The 21,129-nt window shown below is 37.1% G+C and overlaps 1 protein-coding gene, 1 long non-coding RNA gene and 5 other non-coding genes across 7 annotated transcripts; 2 read left to right on the top strand and 5 right to left on the bottom strand.

Moving 5' to 3' along the window:
* Positions 1 to 729: 729 nt before the first annotated feature.
* LOC122032008 (PLAT domain-containing protein 1-like) lies at positions 730 to 1,823 on the top strand. The gene is made up of 2 exons (XM_042591251.1): positions 730 to 904; positions 1,008 to 1,823. The coding sequence occupies exons 1-2, from the start codon at positions 803 to 805 to the stop codon at positions 1,497 to 1,499; spliced, it is 594 nt and encodes a 197-aa protein (XP_042447185.1). The 5' UTR covers positions 730 to 802; the 3' UTR covers positions 1,500 to 1,823.
* Positions 1,824 to 11,066: 9,243 nt separating this feature from the next.
* TRNAR-ACG lies at positions 11,067 to 11,139 on the bottom strand. Its single transcript has one exon. It is a non-coding gene; the product is annotated as a tRNA-Arg (tRNA).
* Positions 11,140 to 11,224: 85 nt separating this feature from the next.
* On the bottom strand, positions 11,225 to 11,297 carry TRNAR-ACG. The gene has a single exon. It is a non-coding gene; the product is annotated as a tRNA-Arg (tRNA).
* Positions 11,298 to 11,387: 90 nt separating this feature from the next.
* TRNAR-ACG lies at positions 11,388 to 11,460 on the bottom strand. Its single transcript has one exon. It is a non-coding gene; the product is annotated as a tRNA-Arg (tRNA).
* A 410-nt stretch (positions 11,461 to 11,870) lies between these two features.
* Positions 11,871 to 11,943, bottom strand: TRNAR-ACG. Its single transcript has one exon. It is a non-coding gene; the product is annotated as a tRNA-Arg (tRNA).
* A 78-nt stretch (positions 11,944 to 12,021) lies between these two features.
* On the bottom strand, positions 12,022 to 12,094 carry TRNAR-ACG. Its single transcript has one exon. It is a non-coding gene; the product is annotated as a tRNA-Arg (tRNA).
* Positions 12,095 to 12,359: 265 nt separating this feature from the next.
* On the top strand, positions 12,360 to 19,651 carry LOC122032181. The gene is made up of 3 exons (XR_006125984.1): positions 12,360 to 12,635; positions 14,047 to 14,436; positions 17,996 to 19,651. It is a non-coding gene; the product is annotated as an uncharacterized LOC122032181 (long non-coding RNA).
* Positions 19,652 to 21,129: the final 1,478 nt, after the last annotated feature.

Below are 21,129 nucleotides of genomic sequence, written 5' to 3'. Positions count from 1 at the left end.
GCTGCTGTGGAGGAATAGGAACGGCTTGCCATGTAAGGTGGTGATTAGCTGGGCGACTAAAGTGCCCCGGGCTGCCTGCAGTCCTCCGGAGGACTGTGCGTCTTGTCGCTGCAGACATGTCCAAAAAAAACTGGCAGCCACATAGTTCTGTTTCGATATGCTGATTACTTGTCTGATGGCAATCGGTACTACGTAGGCTTTTGCTGAAAGAGCTCAGCTTTTGCAATCGATTTGGTTGACCAGATAAAACAAAGCGCGGGAAAAGGGGGTCAATAGCCTTGTCTCCAACTTCTAACCTTGCATGTCATGCATGTTGCCCGCTCTTTAAAAAAATCTAATGCTTCATTTTAAATGTATCTATTTTACATAAGCAAAATATATTAGATAAAAAATAATAAAAATACTACGAATATTAACAATGTTAAAGTAAATAAATGAGATTAATTGTTAAATCCTCTCTTTAGCTTTGTTTTTACACTATTTTTTTAGATGACACAGTGAAAACTCTAAACTATAATAAAAATACCATCGATCAAATTAAACAACATATGTGCTTCAAAATCAAAATGCAAACGATTGAAAGGATCCGCCGAAACCCAACTAACGAATTACGTACAAAAAGGCAAGGAATTAGGATGGGCCTTGAGCCCAGTATCTCACCCGGCCCGGCGCCTCTCAAGTGTGATCCAGAAATTAGTAAAGGACCTCACGTTCTGACCTAAATCACACTTTTTTTTAATCACCTTCCCCTGCAACCCCAGTCCCTCTCATCCTGATCCACTCTGGAAACGAGAAGGCAACCATGGCGAGCAGCAGGATCCACAGTTCGTCCCTCATCGCCCTCCTCTTCGTCTGCAGTTTGATCACCATTTCCAACTCCACCACACCCTCCTCCCTTCACAAAGTAAGTGTTCTTCGATCAGACTGTCACCATTGCGTTTTTTCCCCCTTCAGATCTGATTAAATTTCATCTACGTTTTTTCTGTTTGGGGCAAATGATCGAACAGGTCGTGCGCGGCAGCAACGACGACTACAGCTGCGTGTACACTATCTACGTCCGAACGGGGTCGATCTGGAAGGCTGGCACGGATTCGGTCATCAGTGTGGCGTTCGCCGGTGCGGACGGCAACGGCGTGCTCATCGAGGACCTGGAATCGTGGGGCGGCCTTATGGGACCGGGATACGACTACTTCGAGCGCGGCAACCTCGACATCTTCAGCGGCCGCGGCCCCTGCATCTCCTCGTGGCCGCCCTGCTGGATGAACCTCACCTCCGACGGATCTGGAAAGGGCCACGGATGGTACTGCAATTACGTCGAGGTCACCACCACCGGCCCCCACATGAGATGCAGCCAGCAGCTCTTCACCGTCGAGCAGTGGCTCGCCCTCGACACCAGCCCGTACCGACTCTACGCCACCAACAATCTGTGCCCCGACTCCGACGGCGACGATACCGCAATTGCGTCTGGCAAAGGAATCCACGTGACGCACGCGCAGTGAGCGGATCAGGATCGCCGCTTCGCTGTGTCCTCTTCCGACCTTGCCATCGCCTGGCCTTGTTTTTCTGATTCTGTGATATTTAAACCGGTATCGTTGTTGTTACCGGTATGTATGGTAAGCCTGCTAAAGTTTCGGTTACGAGAATAAACCGGACGGAGTGTCACATGACGCTGCTGTTATATCCGTTACACATGGATGCGCGATCGCTTGATCGGTCCGTTAAATGTATTCGCCAATAAATTGTTGAAGGGTCGTGATGGAGTTTAATCCTACCGATGTCGAGATTTATTAGATATACAAATGCTCATTGTAATGTTTAGTTTATCTTGCTTTCTCCGAAATGCTTGTCTTAAAGAAAAACTGATATTTTTTTGTGTTTATCAGAGAGATAATGTTGGAAGCATAGTTACAAAATTAAAAAAAAAAAATTATTGCATGTTGGCAAAGAAAAAAAAATGTTGATTTTGGCTGTGTTGACAAAAATAAATGTTAGTTTTTTTTCCAATAAATTCAATTCATGTTGAAATAATTAGGCTTGGATTGGGCTTGAATAATTGGGTTTGGACAAATATCTAATCAAATTAGTTCTTATAAGGATATTTGACCATTCGAATACAACCCGGACTCGAGGCTTACGAAATCGGTATTGTTTCAAATAAAGTGACTCAAGTATGTGGAGTAGGTGTTCTGAACCAATCGGACTTGGTTAACAACACGACTCGGGTCTATCGAGTGGGTGCGCTGATCAAGTCAGCACTGAGAGGAACCTATTCGGACTTGGCTTCGACTTGAGTATGACTTAACTAGACTTGAACAGATGAAGCGTAGTGACGCTTGGGGTACTCAGAATGAAGTCGGTTACACTCAAATCCACTCATGCCACTCGAAATTTGGTTTTTGGAATAATATTTTGATTTTGTTTTAGAATATTTTCTTGAATTATTTAGGATTTTTTTAAATTACATTTTTCTTTGTGAAAAATGAATTTAAATCAGAGAAGATTATTTGTATTCGAATTTTTCTGTACCTATTAATTGTTTTTATGTTCTTAGTATATTAGTTATATGTATACTTTGAATTGAATTAGTTTTGTTACTTGTTTATCGATTTTGTATTAATTATATTATTTTTAATTTTAGATGTCACGAATAATATACACTATGACTTATCGTGATGTGCAACGAAATGAACTAAGGAAGGTTATCTAGGAAATAGTGTATAATCCTTCTTGTGGAGTCACGGGACATATAAAAAGGTTGGATATATTATTTTGGAAACTCGAGTAACAAGATTTTTTAATTTTGGACAATAATTGGATTTGAGCTTCGATTCGATCGCTACCAATATACCTCAATGAAGTATCACATCATTTATGGGGGATTTCTGAATCGTGCATCTCATATCCAGTGTTGTATATAAACCTACTTCACCATGTGGATTAGGGCATACCACCTTAAGAAGAGAATCTTGAAGAAATTGAGAAGGATTTAGAAGAGAATCCGAATGTGGATCCAACAGAAAATCTCGAAGTTGGTCTGCCTACGATTTCCCTAACTGAACCTAGAAAGATAGGGATTGTTTTGATTATAATTGCACTAATGTATGTCCTAGTGGGAATAGTAATGACCTATCTAGGCTCTTAGATTTATATATGTTATGAGTTAGTTGAATATGTTATGTGTTAATAAACTTAAAAAAAAAAAGAGTATCTTATGTGTCAACAAATTTGAAAATAGAATATTATGTGTTAACGACATGTTTATTATGAATGATGAGTTCATTTATTGAGTTGTTCATTTAATGATTAATTCATTTGATGAGATGTGTGTAAGATAATGAATCAATATTGATTATATTATGTCATACTAATAATGAGTGTAAACGTAATTATCATTTGATTTTATAAACTAACTCAAATTTATATTGAGTCAACATTAATTACATATAAATGAATTACACTGAATAACTAAATAATATGTTTATTTATGATAGATTATGATTGCTAAGAACATCATAGTTGAACTCAATATAATAAGAGAGAGAAATTATATGGAGATAACTATAAGATATGACATCTCAAGATACAATATGTTCTTGATGAACAAAATGTTCTAAGTTGTAAATTAGTATATGGAAGAACTTGCTGATGATTCTATAACACAACATAAAAAGTGATCTTGATGCCTATAAGACATGGAAGAAAAAGTACTTTACTGCTAAGGGTATATTACACTAAAAAAAACTAGATTATTGACTTAATAATCCGTCGTAATTCCATCGGTACAGTGATTTAGTGATGGAATTATGACGGAAAATCATTTGTTGAGAGATAATTCGTCGGACAAGATTTTACCAACGGAATTTAGATTTCATCGATATACACCAACAGAATCTAAATTTTACAGTAATTCTTTCTAATGAAAATTAAATTTATGTAGTAAGTTTTCCCGATAGAAATAGTATTTTTGTCGGTATCTACTGACGAAAATATTGTTTCCATCAGCAATATCTATATGAAATTTTCGATGGAAATACTATTTCCATCAAAAATTTCTGGGGGGTTTACCGGCAGAAACAAAGTTTCCATCGGTAAACCATTTCAATATTTACCAATGGAAGCGCTATTTCTGTTGGCAAACCATTTCAATATTTACTGACGGAATACTGATTCTGTCGGTAATTTAATAAAAAATCAATAGTCATTTATATTCAGGATTATCCTGTTTACAATTTCCATATATATAAGAAGTTATCATAGACGATGTCATTTCATACATACAAACAATCACATATATCCATACAATTATATTTCATAATCCACACATACAAACACATTTCATAATCTTAACAATCTATACATACATTTCATTCAATCCATAATATCATAAATGCAAATAAACTAACATTCGTACAAATAAGCATACTAAATTATGGAAACAAACTAATAGAAAATATCTAAATATCCAACAATCACAATCATCTAAAACAAACAAAATTTAAACAAATCGCAATAATAGAAAACTAAACTATTCAAATATAAATATCTAAATACATGTCATGATAGAAAATATTCTAAATAATACATCCATATATAAGATAGTAATAGAAAATCCTACAGAAAGTCAAATATGATAGATTTATATCAAATTTATGTATAATTAAAACTTTTGCATATATGTATAACTAATTTTAATACACGGATAGAAATGAATAAATGATAATGAACATCAATATGTCAATAGGTTAATACACGGATAGTAATGTGATATTTACGCATGCTGGCTGCCTGCACAACCGCATGTTGGTGGTCGGCATAGCCGCTAGCCGCGTGCTAGCGGTCGGCACATCCGCCAGCACGACCAGCTGCACGGTGGGCGGCACAACCACTAGCACGACCAACTGTGTGCTAGCGACCGGTACAGCTGAGTGCTGGCAGCTGGCGCAACCGCGTGCTGACAGCTGACATAGCCGTTAGCATGATTAACCATGTGCTAGCGGCTGACACAATCGTCAGCTGCATGATGTACCGATCGCCAATCGCTGTCGGAGTTGGGAAGAGGGAGAGAGGGGGAGAGAACTCACCGTGTAGCTCGAGATTAGGGAAGAACACACGTGCATAAGGAAAATCGAGGTCGTGCCCTAGGTTTTTAGGTAGACTTACCGATGGAAACAATTCCATCATAATCCATTAGAGACTACCGACGGAACTTCGTATCCATCGGTAATCCCTATATGATATTGCAGATGGAAGCTGTGTTCCGTCGGTAGTTATCGATGGAATTGATATTTTGTTGGTAATTCCTATTTGGTACTGTTAGTGCAATTGGTACTAATAATTAAACTTTAGTTTTAATGAATGACAAATAGTTAAAGTTAGTTTCTATGTTATTTGATACTTTTATTGAGTGTACAAGAATTAATGAGTCTAAAAGACCTGACATCAGGCTGAAGGCCAATTAGGTCTAAGGACCTGATAATTAGCACAAATTCCAGATAGGTTGAGGTGTGACCTAATATCTGCCAGAAAGTCTAGCTGGGTCTGTAGGACTTGACAGCTAGCTGAAGTCTAGTTAAGTTTGTGGACATAGCAACTAGCAAGAAGACCTAGTGGGTCAAGAGGTAAGTCAAGTGACTGTAAATGGTAAGTGAAAGTAAGTCACTGAAGAAGAATGATCAAATGAGGACGAGTTTCAATGGGACTATAGGTGCAAGTCCATCTTAGAGCCATTTTAGAAGTTTAAGCTGAGACTTTGACTAGATCGTGGTCTTAGTAAGACAAGATATAATTAGTAATGTCATTTAATATTATGATAACTCTATTTTGCAAGTTATACATGGTTGTGCTAACCTTATGATGCAGGAAATTAATTGGTTGGAAAAAGGGTCTCTAGGCACCGAGTAGGGTCCAAGCACTCAGAGGTCCGGGTGCCCGGATAGGCTCCAGGGGCCTGGATTGGCCCGAACTCAGTCATTCGCGCAGATGAGGTGGCACACATTGATTCACCGGCATACGCCAACATCCAAGTGCTCGGAGGTGGTCTAAGTGCCCGGAAGTGGATAGAGGCTACCCGGATAGAGTTTCTTTGAGGTACGACCACGTCAACAGTCTAGGTGCTCGGACCGGGTCTAGGCGCTTGGAGGTGGATAATTTAGTGATGAAAAAAGGATCAAATAGGTCTCGATCTAGGCACCCAAGGTGGTCCAGGTGCCCGGAAATACCTATAAAAGGAGCCTCGACTAACAATCTCAAGACAACTCTACTACGCTAATCCTTGACCGTCCGATTATTTCGACATTGTCCTATTGCTGTGCTGCGATACTACTACACCTGACTATTGTAGTTAAACCAACTCCAACACTAGGTCTCAATTCAGATCTTCATTTTTACGTGTTGGGTAACATTTTAATTACGTTGTTTATTACTTAAGAAATTATAGGGTTATTACACTTTCTTTTATCTGTATTGATTTTATAATTGATAGTGGATTACCCATTGGAAAGGTCCAAGGAACCTGGGTCTTGGAGTAGGAGTAGTCGAAGGCTCCATACCAAGTAAAATTGATCATGCCCTTATTTGTCTAATCACGTGATTCACCCCCCTCCCCCCTCCCTCCCCCAATTCCTCCTCTCACATGCCTCAATCGTATAAGTATTACAGGCAGAAGTTGGTCGATAAGCCTAGGGTTTTCGAGTTATAGCATGCCTTCCCGACATAAATCATATTCCTGTAGGATCGAAAAGAATTTAGATATCTCCACAATGGTATGATATTGTCCATTTTGGGCCTAAGCCCTCATGGTTTTGCTCTTGGACTCTACCCAAAAGGCCTCATGTCAATGGAGATATCTTTTCTCTTATAAACCCATGATCTTTCCCATGTGTTTCCAATATGGGACTATGTTTGCAACCTTGCAACCCAACAATCCCCCCCTCAAACAAAGAACCATAGGTTTCCCACGTCCGATCCTCGACCCACCAGGTCTTCCTGCCCCTCGGTCCACCCGACTTACTAGGACTTCATTGCCTAGTCGCAACTAGGACTTCTTGCCTGGTGTCTGGTCCTCTTGATCCGAACATAGGAACCCCCACTTTCTTTGTTCGAGGTCAATATTGTACCCACATGGCTCAATCAGACCATAGCTCTTGTGCACAGTCGGTGGTTAAACCTTCTGGCAGTCCAGGCTTTGATACCACTTTTAGGATCGAAAAGAATTTAGATATCTCCACAATGGTATGATATTGTCCATTTTGGGCCTAAGCCCTCATAGTTTTGCTCTTGGGCTCTACCCAAAAGGCCTCATACCAATGGAGATATCTTTTCTCTTATAAACCCATGATCTTTCCCATGTGTTTCCAATATGAGACTATGTTTGCAACCTTGCAACCCCAACAATTCCGTCAGTACACACTGATGGAATATGATTTCCATCAGGAAGGAAAGCCATAACCCAAAATCCTTAGGCTTACTGACTAGCTTCTGTCGATAATACCTATAGGATATGATTTCCGTCGGTAATTATCGACGGAATAAAATTCTGTCGTTAATTCTATCACTAATCTGGGATATTTTTATAGTGTTGATTAGTTCAATAGTAGATAACATGGTCTTTGAGTATGAGTCATATCCATCGGCTTATGATATCTGAGTTGTTGTGAAAGAAAAGTACAGTAGAGTAAGTTTGAGCAAGTTTCATCAGCTGACAATTAAATTTGATAACTACAAAAAGCGTCCGGATATATCCATGGCCCAACATCTGAGGGAAATGACTAATACGATTCAGGAGTTAAAGACTGGTCATGAGTTAACTAATGAATAACAAATTCAGGCAGTAATCTATTCCCCTTTTGATTTTTGGGAGACGATGAAAATATAAAGACTTTTGTTGATGTCTCATGCCATGTGGAACTGGAAACAAAGAGAATAGAATATGCAAGGATTTCTAGAATAAGAGGAAATGGTTCTGTTAGCATATTTGAAAATATAAAGACTTTTGTAGCTGATGATTCTGTTAGCATATTTGGATCCAAGAATAAGAGGAAATGGTTCCAAAAGAAAAAGAAAAAAAAGAAAAAGAAGATATCAAAAGAACTGCTGTTTGTCTGAGCCCAAACAAGAAATTCATGGGGAAAAAGCATAGATAAAAACCTAAAAGTAAATTAACTTGTTATAACTATGGCAAGAACCTATATGATTTGTTGTTCTTGAATCTATAATTCATAAAGGGTAAAAATCAACTAACAACACTATACTAGTAACATAATGCTCATGAATAGAAGAGAATAAAGTATGTAGACTTATTTATAGGTCAAAGAAGTGTCAAGATAATAAAATATAAGATTTAATGAAATTATTTTATTTTATGGTTTTGAAATGATCAATGAAAATCATTATATATACATAAGAAAGGAAAAAAAAAGAAAGTTTATCATCTTATCATTTTATGTTGATGATATGCTAATAATTAAAAGTGATATAAAGTTTGTGATAGAAGTTAAATCATGACTTTCATCACAATTTAATATAATAGATATAAGAGAAGTTGAGTATATTTTAGGAGTAAAGATTATAAAAGATCGATCAAAAAGACTTTTAGGTTTGTCTCAAGAGACGTATATCACTAAGATGCTATAACACTTAAATATGTCAGATTGCAACGTTAAACAAATACCTATAGTGAAAGGTACTACTCTGAGCAAAAATATATATCTCAAGACTCCAAAAGAAATAATCGACATAAAAAAAATATCATATGCCAGTGTTATTGGTAGTTTAATATACACTATGTTATGCCCCAATATTAGCTATGTTGTTACCTTAGTTAACTATTTCTAGTCAAACTCAGGATCAAGATACTGGAAAGCGGTGAAAAGGATATTCAGATATTTCAAAGGGACTGCAGATTATTGTCTCTATTTTCAAGGATCAAAGATGAGTTTGAAGAGCTATACAGATCAGATTGGGAATACAGTCAAAGTCCAACATTATAAATACATGAAAAAGATCATGAATTTAAAAAGATAAAAAGAAATCTTCATTGGTATGAGACCTTTTGGGTAGAGTTCAAAAATAAATCTACAAGAGCTTAGACCCAAAATGAATAATATCATACCATTGTGGAGATATATAAATTCTTTTGATCTAACAAGTGGTATTAGAACCATGGTCAAGGCCGAATGCTAGGTGAAGTAACCTTAAATGAAGGTAAGGGAAGGTCTAAAGTAAGTCAAGAATGATCGGATACTTACGGGGAGACCCTGAGCAGGTCAAGAGTAATCGCATGTTTATGATGAGGTCGGAGCAGGTCAAGAGTGATCGAATACTTAAGGAGAGACCTAGAATAGGTCAAAAGTAACCAAATATTTGAGAGAAGACTCGGATTATGAGAATAATATTGTTCTTCATTCGGGGGAGAATTATTAGGAATATTATTAAAATCCCATAATAAAAATATATAGAAAAAATTACAAATTTAAAAAGATAAAAAATACCTATTGATAACCAAATCCTTTAAGCATTCTCTTCACTGATACAAAGACCAACCTCTTGCACATTCTTTTACTTGGACGAACTTATTTGTATATAATAAGTACTCCCAACAAAAAACGTGGACAGCCTTAGGCGTGCGCCACGTTGGCAGTGTCCACATCATGAGCAAAAACTTTCCCACCACCAGCATTTTTGCCTGTGGTTTTTTTTCAAGAATTTTAATTACTACTGCACTACATACTAGGGAACCATCCATCTATTCTCTGATTGATTGATGAACTATGACAGACCAGAAGCTATTGTTTATGTGCGTGTTTGCTCGACTACTTCTCCCCCTCATTAAGAAAACTAAAACCAATTTTGTGGCTGAGCAGTTCGTTGGTTGTATCTTAGATATAATAAACATAACCAGGGGCGGATTTACCTAATGGCCCGAGGGGGCCACGGCCCCTCCAAAATTTTTAAATAATATTATTTTTATATTAATTTTTTAAAAATAGTTTAGTATATATATTATTTAGACCCTTAAAAAGTAATATGCATTATTGGTCTAATGGTATGTATAATTTATTTTTCAAACGCACCTCTCAAGTTCGAATCCTTAGAGGACTATTTTTTTTTCCATATTTCAATTAAATATATATTATTCATGAAAGTTAGGAAGGATTATTATTATAGAATATATTTAATAATTATTTTAATTTCGTCACTTGATATATGGCCTCCCTAAACTTAAAATCCTAGATCCGCCCCTGAACATAACCTTAGTTTCAAATTAAGAACGATATTGATCTTTAAATTATAAGAACCAGCACCTAACTGGTTGGTCGACTGGTTGTATGATTGCAAACTATTCTTTCAATATCACGCACTACTACTCAGGAATTTCATAGACTTTATTCAGCTCGATTTTGTTCCATTTTCAGCTCAAGTTTTTGCCTGCTGCTAAATTTTTGCTCTGTTTGCAAAAAACAGTTAAAGTTCTTGATTGCCTAGCCTTGTGATGTGCAGTCATACTGTATATTTGTTTAGCTATGCAAATTATGATACTATCATTTGGTCAGGTCTATATTGTAATAAAATTTGTGGAAAATTAAAAACATCTGTCCATTTGATTCAACATCTAGCTTCAACGCGACATATCGTTAACTGCCACAAACGAATTCAGTACATGCTTTTCAATATGTTGAGAAGATACTAGTCAACTGGTGAAAAGTCCTCATAGTCGAGCCCATGGCGACGGGCATGAATCCGAGCTAGAACGCTTCCGAGGTCCACGAGTAAGCTCTTAGACCAAGTTCACTTTTTTTTTTCAGCATTTTGCGTGCGCCGGAAAATCTTGAGCGATCGCCGAATCTGATCAAGCAGGAGTACCCCTCGTCGTCCGTAGAAGTAGGTGATGATGGGGCGCCGAATGCAGAAATAATGAATTATAGCGGCACGTGTGTTGGACAGACGGCAGGTGTGCCGGTGAAAACTGAAGTACTGATAACTATGAATTTGGTCAAAAACATCAGAATCTAACTGAAGGTCTAAAAACTCGCAGCGGCTTTAAAACAGAGGGGAATGCAAGAGAATGGCGACTCCGCTGGGGATCGAACCCAGAATCTCTGGTTCCGTAGACCAGCGCCTTATCCATTGGGCCACGGAGTCATTTTATTTTATCTTTTGAAAATATTTTTAATTAATTATATTTTAAAAGGCAAACAAACGATACAAAACCAAAAAAAATTAGGGGCGACTCCGCTGGGGATCGAACCCAGAATCTCTGGTTCCGTAGACCAGCGCCTTATCCATTGGGCCACGGAGTCATTTTTGTTGTAGTTTGAAAATATGTTTTACTAATTATATATGAAAAAGTCAATTAAATGATCGATATTATAAATCAAAAAACTTCTGGGCGACTCCGCTGGGGATCGAACCCAGAATCTCTGGTTCCGTAGACCAGCGCCTTATCCATTGGGCCACGGAGTCATTATTGCTGTAGTTTGAAATTATTTTTCACTAATTATATTAATAAAAAGGCAATTAAATGATCGGTAAAGACAAATTAATTCGGGCCGACTCCGCTGGGATCGAGAACCCAGAATCTCTGGTTCCGTAGACCAGCGCCTTATCCATTCGGCCAGGGAGTCATTACTGGTGTATTTTGAAAATAGCTTTATCTAATTATATTTAAAAGGCAATTAAATGATGGATATGGATATTAAAGATAATCGGGTCGACTCCGCTGAGAATCGAATCCAGAACCTCTGGTTCCGTAGACCAGCGACTTATCCATTGGGCCACGGAGTCATTATTGATGTATTTTTAAAATAGTTTTAACTAATTATGGATAAAAAGGCAATTAAATGATCGATTTTAAAAAGCAAAAAAATTCGGAGCGACTCCGCTGGGGATCGAACCCAGAATCTCTGGTTCCGTAGACCAGCGCCTTATCCATTGGGCCACGGAGTCATTTTTGTTGTAGTTTGAAAATATGTTTTACTATTATATATAAAGAAGTCAATTATATTAAGAAAATAATATTCGGGGCGACTCCTCTGGGGATCGAACCCAGAATCTCTGGTTCCGTAGACCAGCGCCTTATCCATTGGGCCACGCAGTCAAGCTTCTTGTTTTCTTTGAAATTTTATTTAACTAATGATATATAAAACCAGCCAAATAACAAAGAATTTGGCGACTTCGCTTGTGATCGAACCCAGAATCTCTGGTTCCGTAGACCAGCGCCTTGTCCATTGGGCCACGGAGTCAATTAAATTTTTTTATCAATGTTAGTTTCTATATCTTCTGGAGGTATATTAACCTTTAGAGGCTTCCTCGGCATCCGTCAGTTTCTCGCCTCGGCGGAGCGTTCGTTTGAACCCACGATATCCGAATCGATTCATTCCAAAAGGTCTGAGTTCGGCCCCACAGATATCCGAATCGATTCATGGACACAAGCTGCAATGTCGCTGTCGTATCCCAGAAACTCTCCTACGGACGGATAACAATGAACGAGAGCTGACAGGGAAGATGAGGAGATGAAGGAGAAACAAGCAAAAACCGACGGAGGAGATCGAAATAAGTAGTCCACGGCCTGCAAGAGAAAGTCTTCAGGCGTTGGCTTTAGAAATCTTCCAGAAATGAGTTCAAATCCAACATACATGGTGAACATTTTTATGGTTGTTTCCGCTTTGCTTTTCTCTAAGCGTAGTGCTCTTGATTCTTGTTTTGTCAAAATCGTTTTTTGTTCTTCTATTTTACCTTGAGAGAATGTGGAGTCTGGTTAGGTCATGTTTGAATTTTTTTATATCTAAAATGTTATAAGAACTCATTTAGCTAGAATGTCGTCATGACCTACTAGATATTTTTTCCTTGTTTGAGGGATTTTGATATGAACTTAGTTACAATTTTGTTGATTTGATTTTATGGTAATGAATCTACTCCAATGCCATAAAATTTATGGCTTACTAAGTTCTTGATCTAGTAATTATTTTTCAACTATGCCTTTCTATAATTTGTGCTAGATAGGAGGAGCATCAGTCTCTTTCTCTTTTCCTTGGAAAACTGAGTGCTTTTGTAGAAGAGCTCCTCTTGTGGATCACTTTCCTACCATTTGAAATGTATCAGAATTATATTGGTGGGAGCCAGTCCATGAATTCCACAAGCACAAATTCCACTTGTCTTCGCCCCATAGATTGTTTCACAAAACAATCCATCTTCTTTCCAATTTGTTGGTCTTATAATGAAATGTGTTGGGCTTTCTGTCTCCTTTCCAATTCAAAATGGTTGATGTTTTTATTGTTCAAACATAGTTTTAAATTTTCGATTTGTTCAGACTAAGGTTCCTTCATGTTAATTTGGTAGTTCTTCTTGGATACAAGGAAGTTACCGTGGTACCTTGTTTGGCATGCCTTGCTCAAAACTGAGTTCTAACAATTTTCTGCCAAACTTAACTTCATTGACTAGTGAAAGATGACTATTTATCCAAGTTAAATCATGTTGGCCAACCCTTATTTAAGTCATTTTGATTCATCAATATGATATTTACACAGCTAGTCAAACAAATCCTCTCTGTTGACCAACCTATATTTGGCTCAATTTGAATCGTCAAGATGATCTATCCACAGCTAATCAAATCCTCACTGTGTCCAGGTGGAAGAAAAATATTTAGTTGGGGCAAATTAAATAAGGCCTTGTCTCAATTTTTAGATGCTTCCTTATAGGCAGAAATACCTTTTCTGTGCTCATTTAAGTTTTGACATGAATCTTTGCCCTTGTTGAGTTGCCCCCTTCAATCATTTCATTTTCCAGATATCCTCCGGAAAAAAAAATGACACTGGGGGAAGATCTATTTCCATTTTTAAACTTTTGTGGCCTGACCCTAAAGCCGTTATCTATTTTTGAGTAGCTGCAATCTTATTTTTAGAGCATTACTACTGTAGTTGTTTCAAATAAGATTTTGTGTCTGGATTATTTGAATATTTGAGTAGCTGCAAGCTTTTTCTTTATTGTTCTCAAGAAATAATGACTAAGCATTAAATTAAATTATTCTCATCCTGACAATTATTTTGCAAGGGTCAATTCCATGAGCTACTTTCTGAGCGTCTTAATGTGGACAGAGGAGATGAATATGATGAGCACAGATAGATAGAAGATTGTCAATGTAAGCATATCATTTTTAAGCTATCTTTCTGTCCAAGGAGGAAGCAAGAGGAGCAAATATCTGCATAGAGGAAACATCATAGGCCAACATTGATAAGCATATTTATACTGTTTCTCACTTATTGCTTGCTAAACTCAATACTTGAACTACCTCTAGTCTTTACAAAGGTTAATCATGTGATCATGAATTTCTTCCAGATTGGCGGACCTATTAGTCTGGCAGGTATTTAATCAATTCAGATTATTATGTTTAGGAGCAAAATTCTTTTTGGCTGTTTTCCCTTGGTCTCTCATTTTTGGCGGGTATGATGATTGCTATTCTTTTTTCTAAAAGCAAGTTCTTAAAATTTTGTTCTGTGATGTTTCTTCCGTGGTTCTTTTACTGGATAGATAATTGTTGGGGTTTTTTTATCATAACTTCCCTATTTTCAATGGTATCAAAGTTGAAAATAGTAGCTAAGAGTGTACTCGGTGAGTCAAAGAGACATGCACCATTAAGTAAAGAATCTTGGTGGTGGAATGAGAAAGTACAAGAGAAAGTGAAGGAAAAACGAATAGCTTATAAGGAATTATATATTTGTAAGAACGAGGAAAACTTAAAAAAATATACAATAGCCAAGAAAGAAGCTAAGAAATTAGTGAGTGAAGCAAAAAATGAAACTTTTGAACGGTTATATCAAAAATTGGATACAAAAGAAGGGGAAAGAGATATTTATAGAATAGCTAAAGTGAGAGAAGGGAAAACAAGAGATCTTAGCCAAATAAAATGTATTAAAGATGAATGTAATAGGGTATTAGTAAATGATGGAGAAATAAAAGAGCGGTGGAAGAAGTATTTTCATCAACTTTTTAATGAAGGTTTAGGTGACCAACTTAACTTAGGTAATTTAATTAGGTCAAATGAGCATAGAAATTTTAATTTTTATCGTAGAATTCAAATTTCAGAAGTAAAACAAACTTTAAATGAGATGCACAATGGAAAAGCCGTTGGACCAGATGATATTCCGATAGAGGTATGGAAGTGCTTAGGGAAACAAGGTATTGAATGACTTACAAAATTATTTAACATGATATTGAAAACGAAAAAAATGTCTGATCAATGGAGGATAAGTACTCTAGTTCCCTTATATAAGAACAAGGGAGACATACAAAATTGTGCAAACTATAGGGGTATTAAACTAATAAGTCATACTATGAAACTTTGGGAAAAAGTAATAGAAAAAAGATTAAGGAAGGAGACCACAGTGACAGAAAATCAATTTGGGTTCATGCCTGGAAGGTCGACAATAGAAGCTATACATCTCCTTAGACAATTAATTGAAAAATATCGGGAGCAAAAACAAGATCTACACATGGTATTCATTGACTTAGAAAAAGCTTATGATAGAGTCTCAAGAGAAATTATATGGAGAATTTTAGAAAAGAGAGGTGTTAGCGTAACATATATTGAACTAATTAAGGATATGTATGAGGATGTAATGACCAGAGTAAAGACTTCAGGCGGAGTAACTGAAGCATTTCCAATAAAGATAGGGTTACATCAAGGATCAACCCTAAGTTCCTATCTTTTTACACTAATTATGGATGAACTCACTGCGCACATTCAAGACACAGTACTGTGGTGCATGTTGTTTGCAGATGATATTATTTTGATAGATGAGACACGTGAAGGAGTAAATGCTAAGCTAGAATCTTGGAGGGAAACACTAGAAGGGAAATGTTTTAAGCTTAGTAGATTAAAGACAGAATATATGGAATTTAAATTTAGCAATATTAGAAGTAATGAAACAATTGTTAAGATAGGAGAGGACGAGTTGCCCGGAACCGAGAGATTTAAATATTTAGGATCATTTTTACAAAATGATGGAGGGATTGAGAGAGACGTCTTACATAGAATACAAGCAGGATGGGTGAAATGGAGGGGAGCGTCGGGTGTTTTATGTCACCGTAAAGTACCTCTTAAACTTAAAGGTAAGTTCTATAAAACCGCTGTTAGACTTGCTATGTTATATGGAGCTGAATGTTGGGCTATGACTCGAGCACATGAGCATAAGATGAGAGTTGCAGAGATGAGGATGTTAAGGTGGATGTGTGGACATACGAAGATGGACAAAATAAGGAATGAGAGCATTAGAGAGAAAGTCGGAGTTGCATCTATTGAGGACAAACTCCGAGAGACACGTTTAAGATGGTATGGACATGTCCTTAGACGACCAATAAATGTTCCAGTTAGGCGATGTGAAACTATGATAAACATGCATATCAAACGAGGAAAAGGAAGACAAAAAAAAGACTTGGTTAGCAACAATAAAACAAGATAAAATTTATTTAAATATAGATGATGATATAATAGGAGATAGAGCTTAATGACGTAAAAGGATTCATACAGCCGACCCCACCTAGTGGGAAAAGGCTTGTTGTTGAATTTCCCTGTTTTATTCGATCAAAGATCTTTGAAACACAAGTCTATCCTATTAAACTCAAATTTTCCTCATGTTGATGGAAAATATTGGTGAAGAAGATCCATTCTAATTTGCTATTTATTTCTATATCATTGATTTGCTTCCCTTAACCTTTGGTCTCCAGCACAAGGTCAAAGAATGCCCCTCTAAAGGCAAAATAAGACTATGAAATGTATTTCAGTATCTAACATAATTAATAGAACCATGTCAGAGACGATACCAAGTTACCAACAATTTGTTTGTCTTATATTCCATTAGACGAGAGAGAGCAAAAAAAGTTGAAATATATCAACACTGATCTTTGAAGTTTTATGATTTGAAACTTGAAAGCCACAAATTAAACCTCAAAAAAAGTAGTATTGCGTCTATAGTCAAAATTTCCCAAATGAATTTGAGTATTTATTGACTAGTAACTAAAGAAAGTGATAATTTATCTGAGAAATAGGTCAGATGAGGATCCCATAACTTTTGATTATACCTTCTTTTGAGCTCAGTAATAGGATCGTTCTTAATTTGAGTTCAATAGTTAAACAATACAAATCTAAAAGGATGCTCCTGTAAGTTAATATCCATCATTAGGATAATTTGCCCAGGTCAGTTCCCTACCTAACCTCCTGTAGCACGCGTAAGAGATTCTTCCCAGTTGCTGTCTAAACATTGGATTGTAAAATCAAACCAAACTGGAGTTGTTGACACTATAGTAGGTTAGAATTTCACGTGTGCTTGACTTTTACATGCATGCAGCTTCAGGGAGAACAAAATTAATCACTCTGATTGAATATTGTCTGCCAGTTAGTGGACACACTAGTATGAACTTCTTGCTTAAGTTTTTTCTCTATCAAGGAAACTGGTATTTGCTAGAGTGAACAGGACTTCGATTTACTTCTCTTTAGTGATGTAGCTGTATATATACTCTGTAAATGAAATAAACAATTTTTTTCCAGTTTAAAATTTATACCTAGGTATATAAGCATGCTTTCAGTTTTGTTCGGCAAATCTTTTTACTATTTTTTTTGAAAAACCAAAGCACAAGGCACCTGATCTTGTTCCTAGTTTAGTGCTTACAATCGAAACTCACTCTTCTGTAATTGATGCATTAGACTTTCCATTAATGATGTTGATACATAACTTTTATTTCTCTGAAAATGATTGTTTTTGAGAAAAAACAATGGTATAGTCAAGCTACAATATAATATTTCCACTACTATATGAGCTGAATTCATTGTGATCTTCTTGTGGATTCACGGTACGTGCATTTATTGGCATTTCTGTGTCTGTTTTTATGTTCATTGTTCTCCTATCTAGTCTTCGTTCAATCTGGACAATTATACTAATAAAAGATTGTGATGTAGTTACGTTATGATGTTGCTGTTGCATGACTAGTGCTATTTTAATTCCAGGAGAAGTAATCAATCATTAGTACAGATAGAAGCCAAGTACTGGAAGGAGCAGAAGCAGTAGAATTTGCAGTGTTATATATATATGTATGTATACATTTACAAGTATGAAGAACTAATTCAGCAGCCATCATTGTATGCAAACATCAGACCACAACATCCAAAAAACCAGGAAAACAAGACAGAACCTTTGAAGATTATCTCCCATGAATCTTTAAGCAAATTCAGCTATGAATTGGTCGTCAAGCAAGAACTCAGGCCAAATGGAGTGAGTCTCATTCTCATTGCAGCTAGACATGCTGCAAACATCCCCCTGGTTGGCAACTGATGCACCATTGAGAGGAGGAAGAGATGGAGGAGGAGAAATGTGCTGTGTTGTTATTTGGCTGTTGTCTCCCTGGCTAAATCCCGCAGTCATGGTGTAACACTCAATGTTCTCCTGGCTTGTAGGCGGCTCAAACATGACTGATGCTATCTGGTTAACTTGTTCATGGCCGTTGATATTTTGACGACCAGAAGGCGCCATTGTGGGAAAGGGTGAAGTCATCTGAGAGTTAAGCAGGCTCATGGTCTCCAAGTCAGCAGCTGTGGTGGTGCCGAGGCCACTGCTGTTGGAACTATTTGTCATGGTACTTGCAGATTGTAACAGGAACTGAAGGTACTGAAGCTTCGTAGCCTGGACTGCCTCGGTTTGGAAGCGTGCAGCATGGTTGTCCTTCGGCCAACCATCGACGAATTCACAGAGATTGGCAAGGGCAATGAGCTGGGGGAGAGCTGAAAAGAAGTCAGTCCTTGGCTGATGAGTCATGGGATCGAACCCCATTTGGATGAGCTTCTTCTTGAGGTGGGTGTTCCAAAAGTTCTTGATCTCATTGTCCGTACGTCCAGGAAGGTGCGTGGCAATTGCAGACCACCTGAACTGATTGAATTCAGATCAAAGACGGACCAAATATCGGAACGCATGCACGACATTAGCCGAGAGAGAGGAATCAGTATAATCAGTAATGTTATTACTTGTTGCCTAAGATGGAGTGCAGATTGAGGATGGTTTGCTCTTCCTCGTCCGAGAATTTTCCTCTCTTAATATCTGGCCTCAAATAGTTGGTCCATCTCAGCCTGCAACTCTTGCCACATCTATTCAGACCTGTGTAAAATCTTAGTGAGAAGGCTGAAAGCAAGATCACCAATATGCATATAAACATGTAATCAGTAAGAAATGAAAGGCACCAGCAAGTTTAGGGAGGGCTCGCCAGCTGCCGTGGCCCTGCTTTTCTATGTACTGAATCAGCTTCTGATCCTCTTCAGGAGTCCAGGGACCTTTCTTGAGGCCATTCTCGTCACAGCAGGGCGATCTCCCCATTGAAGGAATGGAATCGAGCTGGGTGGGAGAGGTAGGGGGAGTAGCTACCAGAAGATGAGCTGCTTCTTTATAAACACTCGGTCGTTTGGTTGCTCCTGTATTTAAATATCATCATGACTCTGGAGCATGCTACGTGCCATGCCTGCGGCTCTGCTGAATATATAGCTTTAGGAAAATGATGGTTAATTAGATCACAAGTAATCATTTGTTCGTACGTAGTCAGTCACTAGTACTTTACTGAGGGTTACCGTGTATGACAGATAATTCAAGAGCCTGAAATCTAAGATTTTTCATGTACAGTTCGATGGACGAAAACTAAAGCTTCTCAACGTCACAAAACTTCCCCTTGCACGCAATACAACACGAAGCCAAAGAAAATATCGTCACCTTTCACCCACCTTAAGTTTAGCTTTATGACTATTCAAGCTCGTATATGATTTGACGTGCATGAGGATATTTAGTAAATCTGATGCAAATTAACGTGGTGCTGCATGCCAGTAAGGTTTCATTTACTATAATCTATTGACATGCAATGTTTAGCTAACTCGGCCATAGTTGCCGACAGTAACAGTTCATTACAGGAACTCAACAATCTAATCTACTCTTACCAACTATTTAATTAAGCTGGGAAATGGAAGTCAAAATGATAGGTCATGCATGTGCCACATATATAAATGATAAATTCTGTTCTAATTAAATTTAGTTCTCTCACGTGTAATATATTTATAGAGCATGCCCTGTCCTGATTCTACATTTCTATCTACTAAAGCATCCACTTTGATCTTGTGAAAGATCTCCATATCAATTAAATAGAAAAGAGTCTATGTTTGTTTTGTTAGAAAAGTGAATGAAATTAGCTCCTATGAAAGTCCCACGTTGAAAGTAAACCATGGATGAAATTAGTTCCATGGCAAGTTTAATTACAGTAACATGCTGGTGGAAACAGCTGAGTGAGCAAGTCTGCTGACTGCACTTGTAAAAAATTTGAGAGAGAATTATTCTTAATAAATAAAAATCTCTCCCAGAAGCTTTGAGTGAATCATAGGTTAGGAAGTTGTTCATCTACAAATTTGTTTAAAACCAAAGTTTGATTGCATGGAGTCATTTTACAGACCCAACTAAACCTACAAACAAATATTGGAGGTGACATCACTGCACTAAATGAATCCACGCAACGTAAAAGTTCTCCAGCCCTTGCTCTTCACTTTTTTTGCATGCTTTCGTATTTTGTCACCAACTTAATTTTATTTCTGTGTCCCACAAGTTAAGCAAGAGTACGTATAGACCATTTTAAATAAATTGAATGAAGTAAATCGATCGGACAAATATAGTTTGTTTCTTCGTCTGAATATTAGTGATGCTTTTTTTTAATTAAAAAAAGGACATTTTAAATGATGTTGACATTTATTAATTCTCAATTTTGTTCACTTTAATAGTTTTGGTGAAAAGCTTTTTTTTTATCGATTCTCTCTTCTTTTCTTTTTACCATCTATGATTTCACTTTCAAATTATTAAAAGTTATAAGGGCGATTTATGTTCCTCAACTGAATAATGAAGCACTCGACTACAAATTACTGTCGGATTTATACATTGAAATTCTCACTGAACTCTGTGAATTAATTAAGAAAGACAAGGTTTTATCTTCTGGTCGGCTTAACACTTCATACTTTCTAGTATTTTTAGTGTGTTTAATTACATTTTTAAAACAAGCTAGGTTGGCCCCAACTGTGGCTCTTCATCATTAATGACCTCTCTGGATTTTCAGAAGATTGCGCAA

This window comes from Zingiber officinale, chromosome 11A (assembly GCF_018446385.1).
Source record: "Zingiber officinale cultivar Zhangliang chromosome 11A, Zo_v1.1, whole genome shotgun sequence".
NCBI classification, from domain to species: Eukaryota; Viridiplantae; Streptophyta; class Magnoliopsida; order Zingiberales; family Zingiberaceae; genus Zingiber; species Zingiber officinale.
The sequence above is the reverse complement of the archived record's forward strand: the minus strand, read 5'-3'. Positions and strand labels throughout refer to the sequence as shown.

Excerpts from the sequence above, each read along its gene's own strand:
- LOC122032008 (XM_042591251.1), top strand. The coding sequence starts at position 803 with ATGGCGAGCAGCAGGATCCACAGTTCGTCCCTCATCGCCCTCCTCTTC. Across the intron at positions 905-1,007 it reads CACCCTCCTCCCTTCACAAA|GTCGTGCGCGGCAGCAACGA; the intron begins GTAAGTGTTCTT and ends ATGATCGAACAG.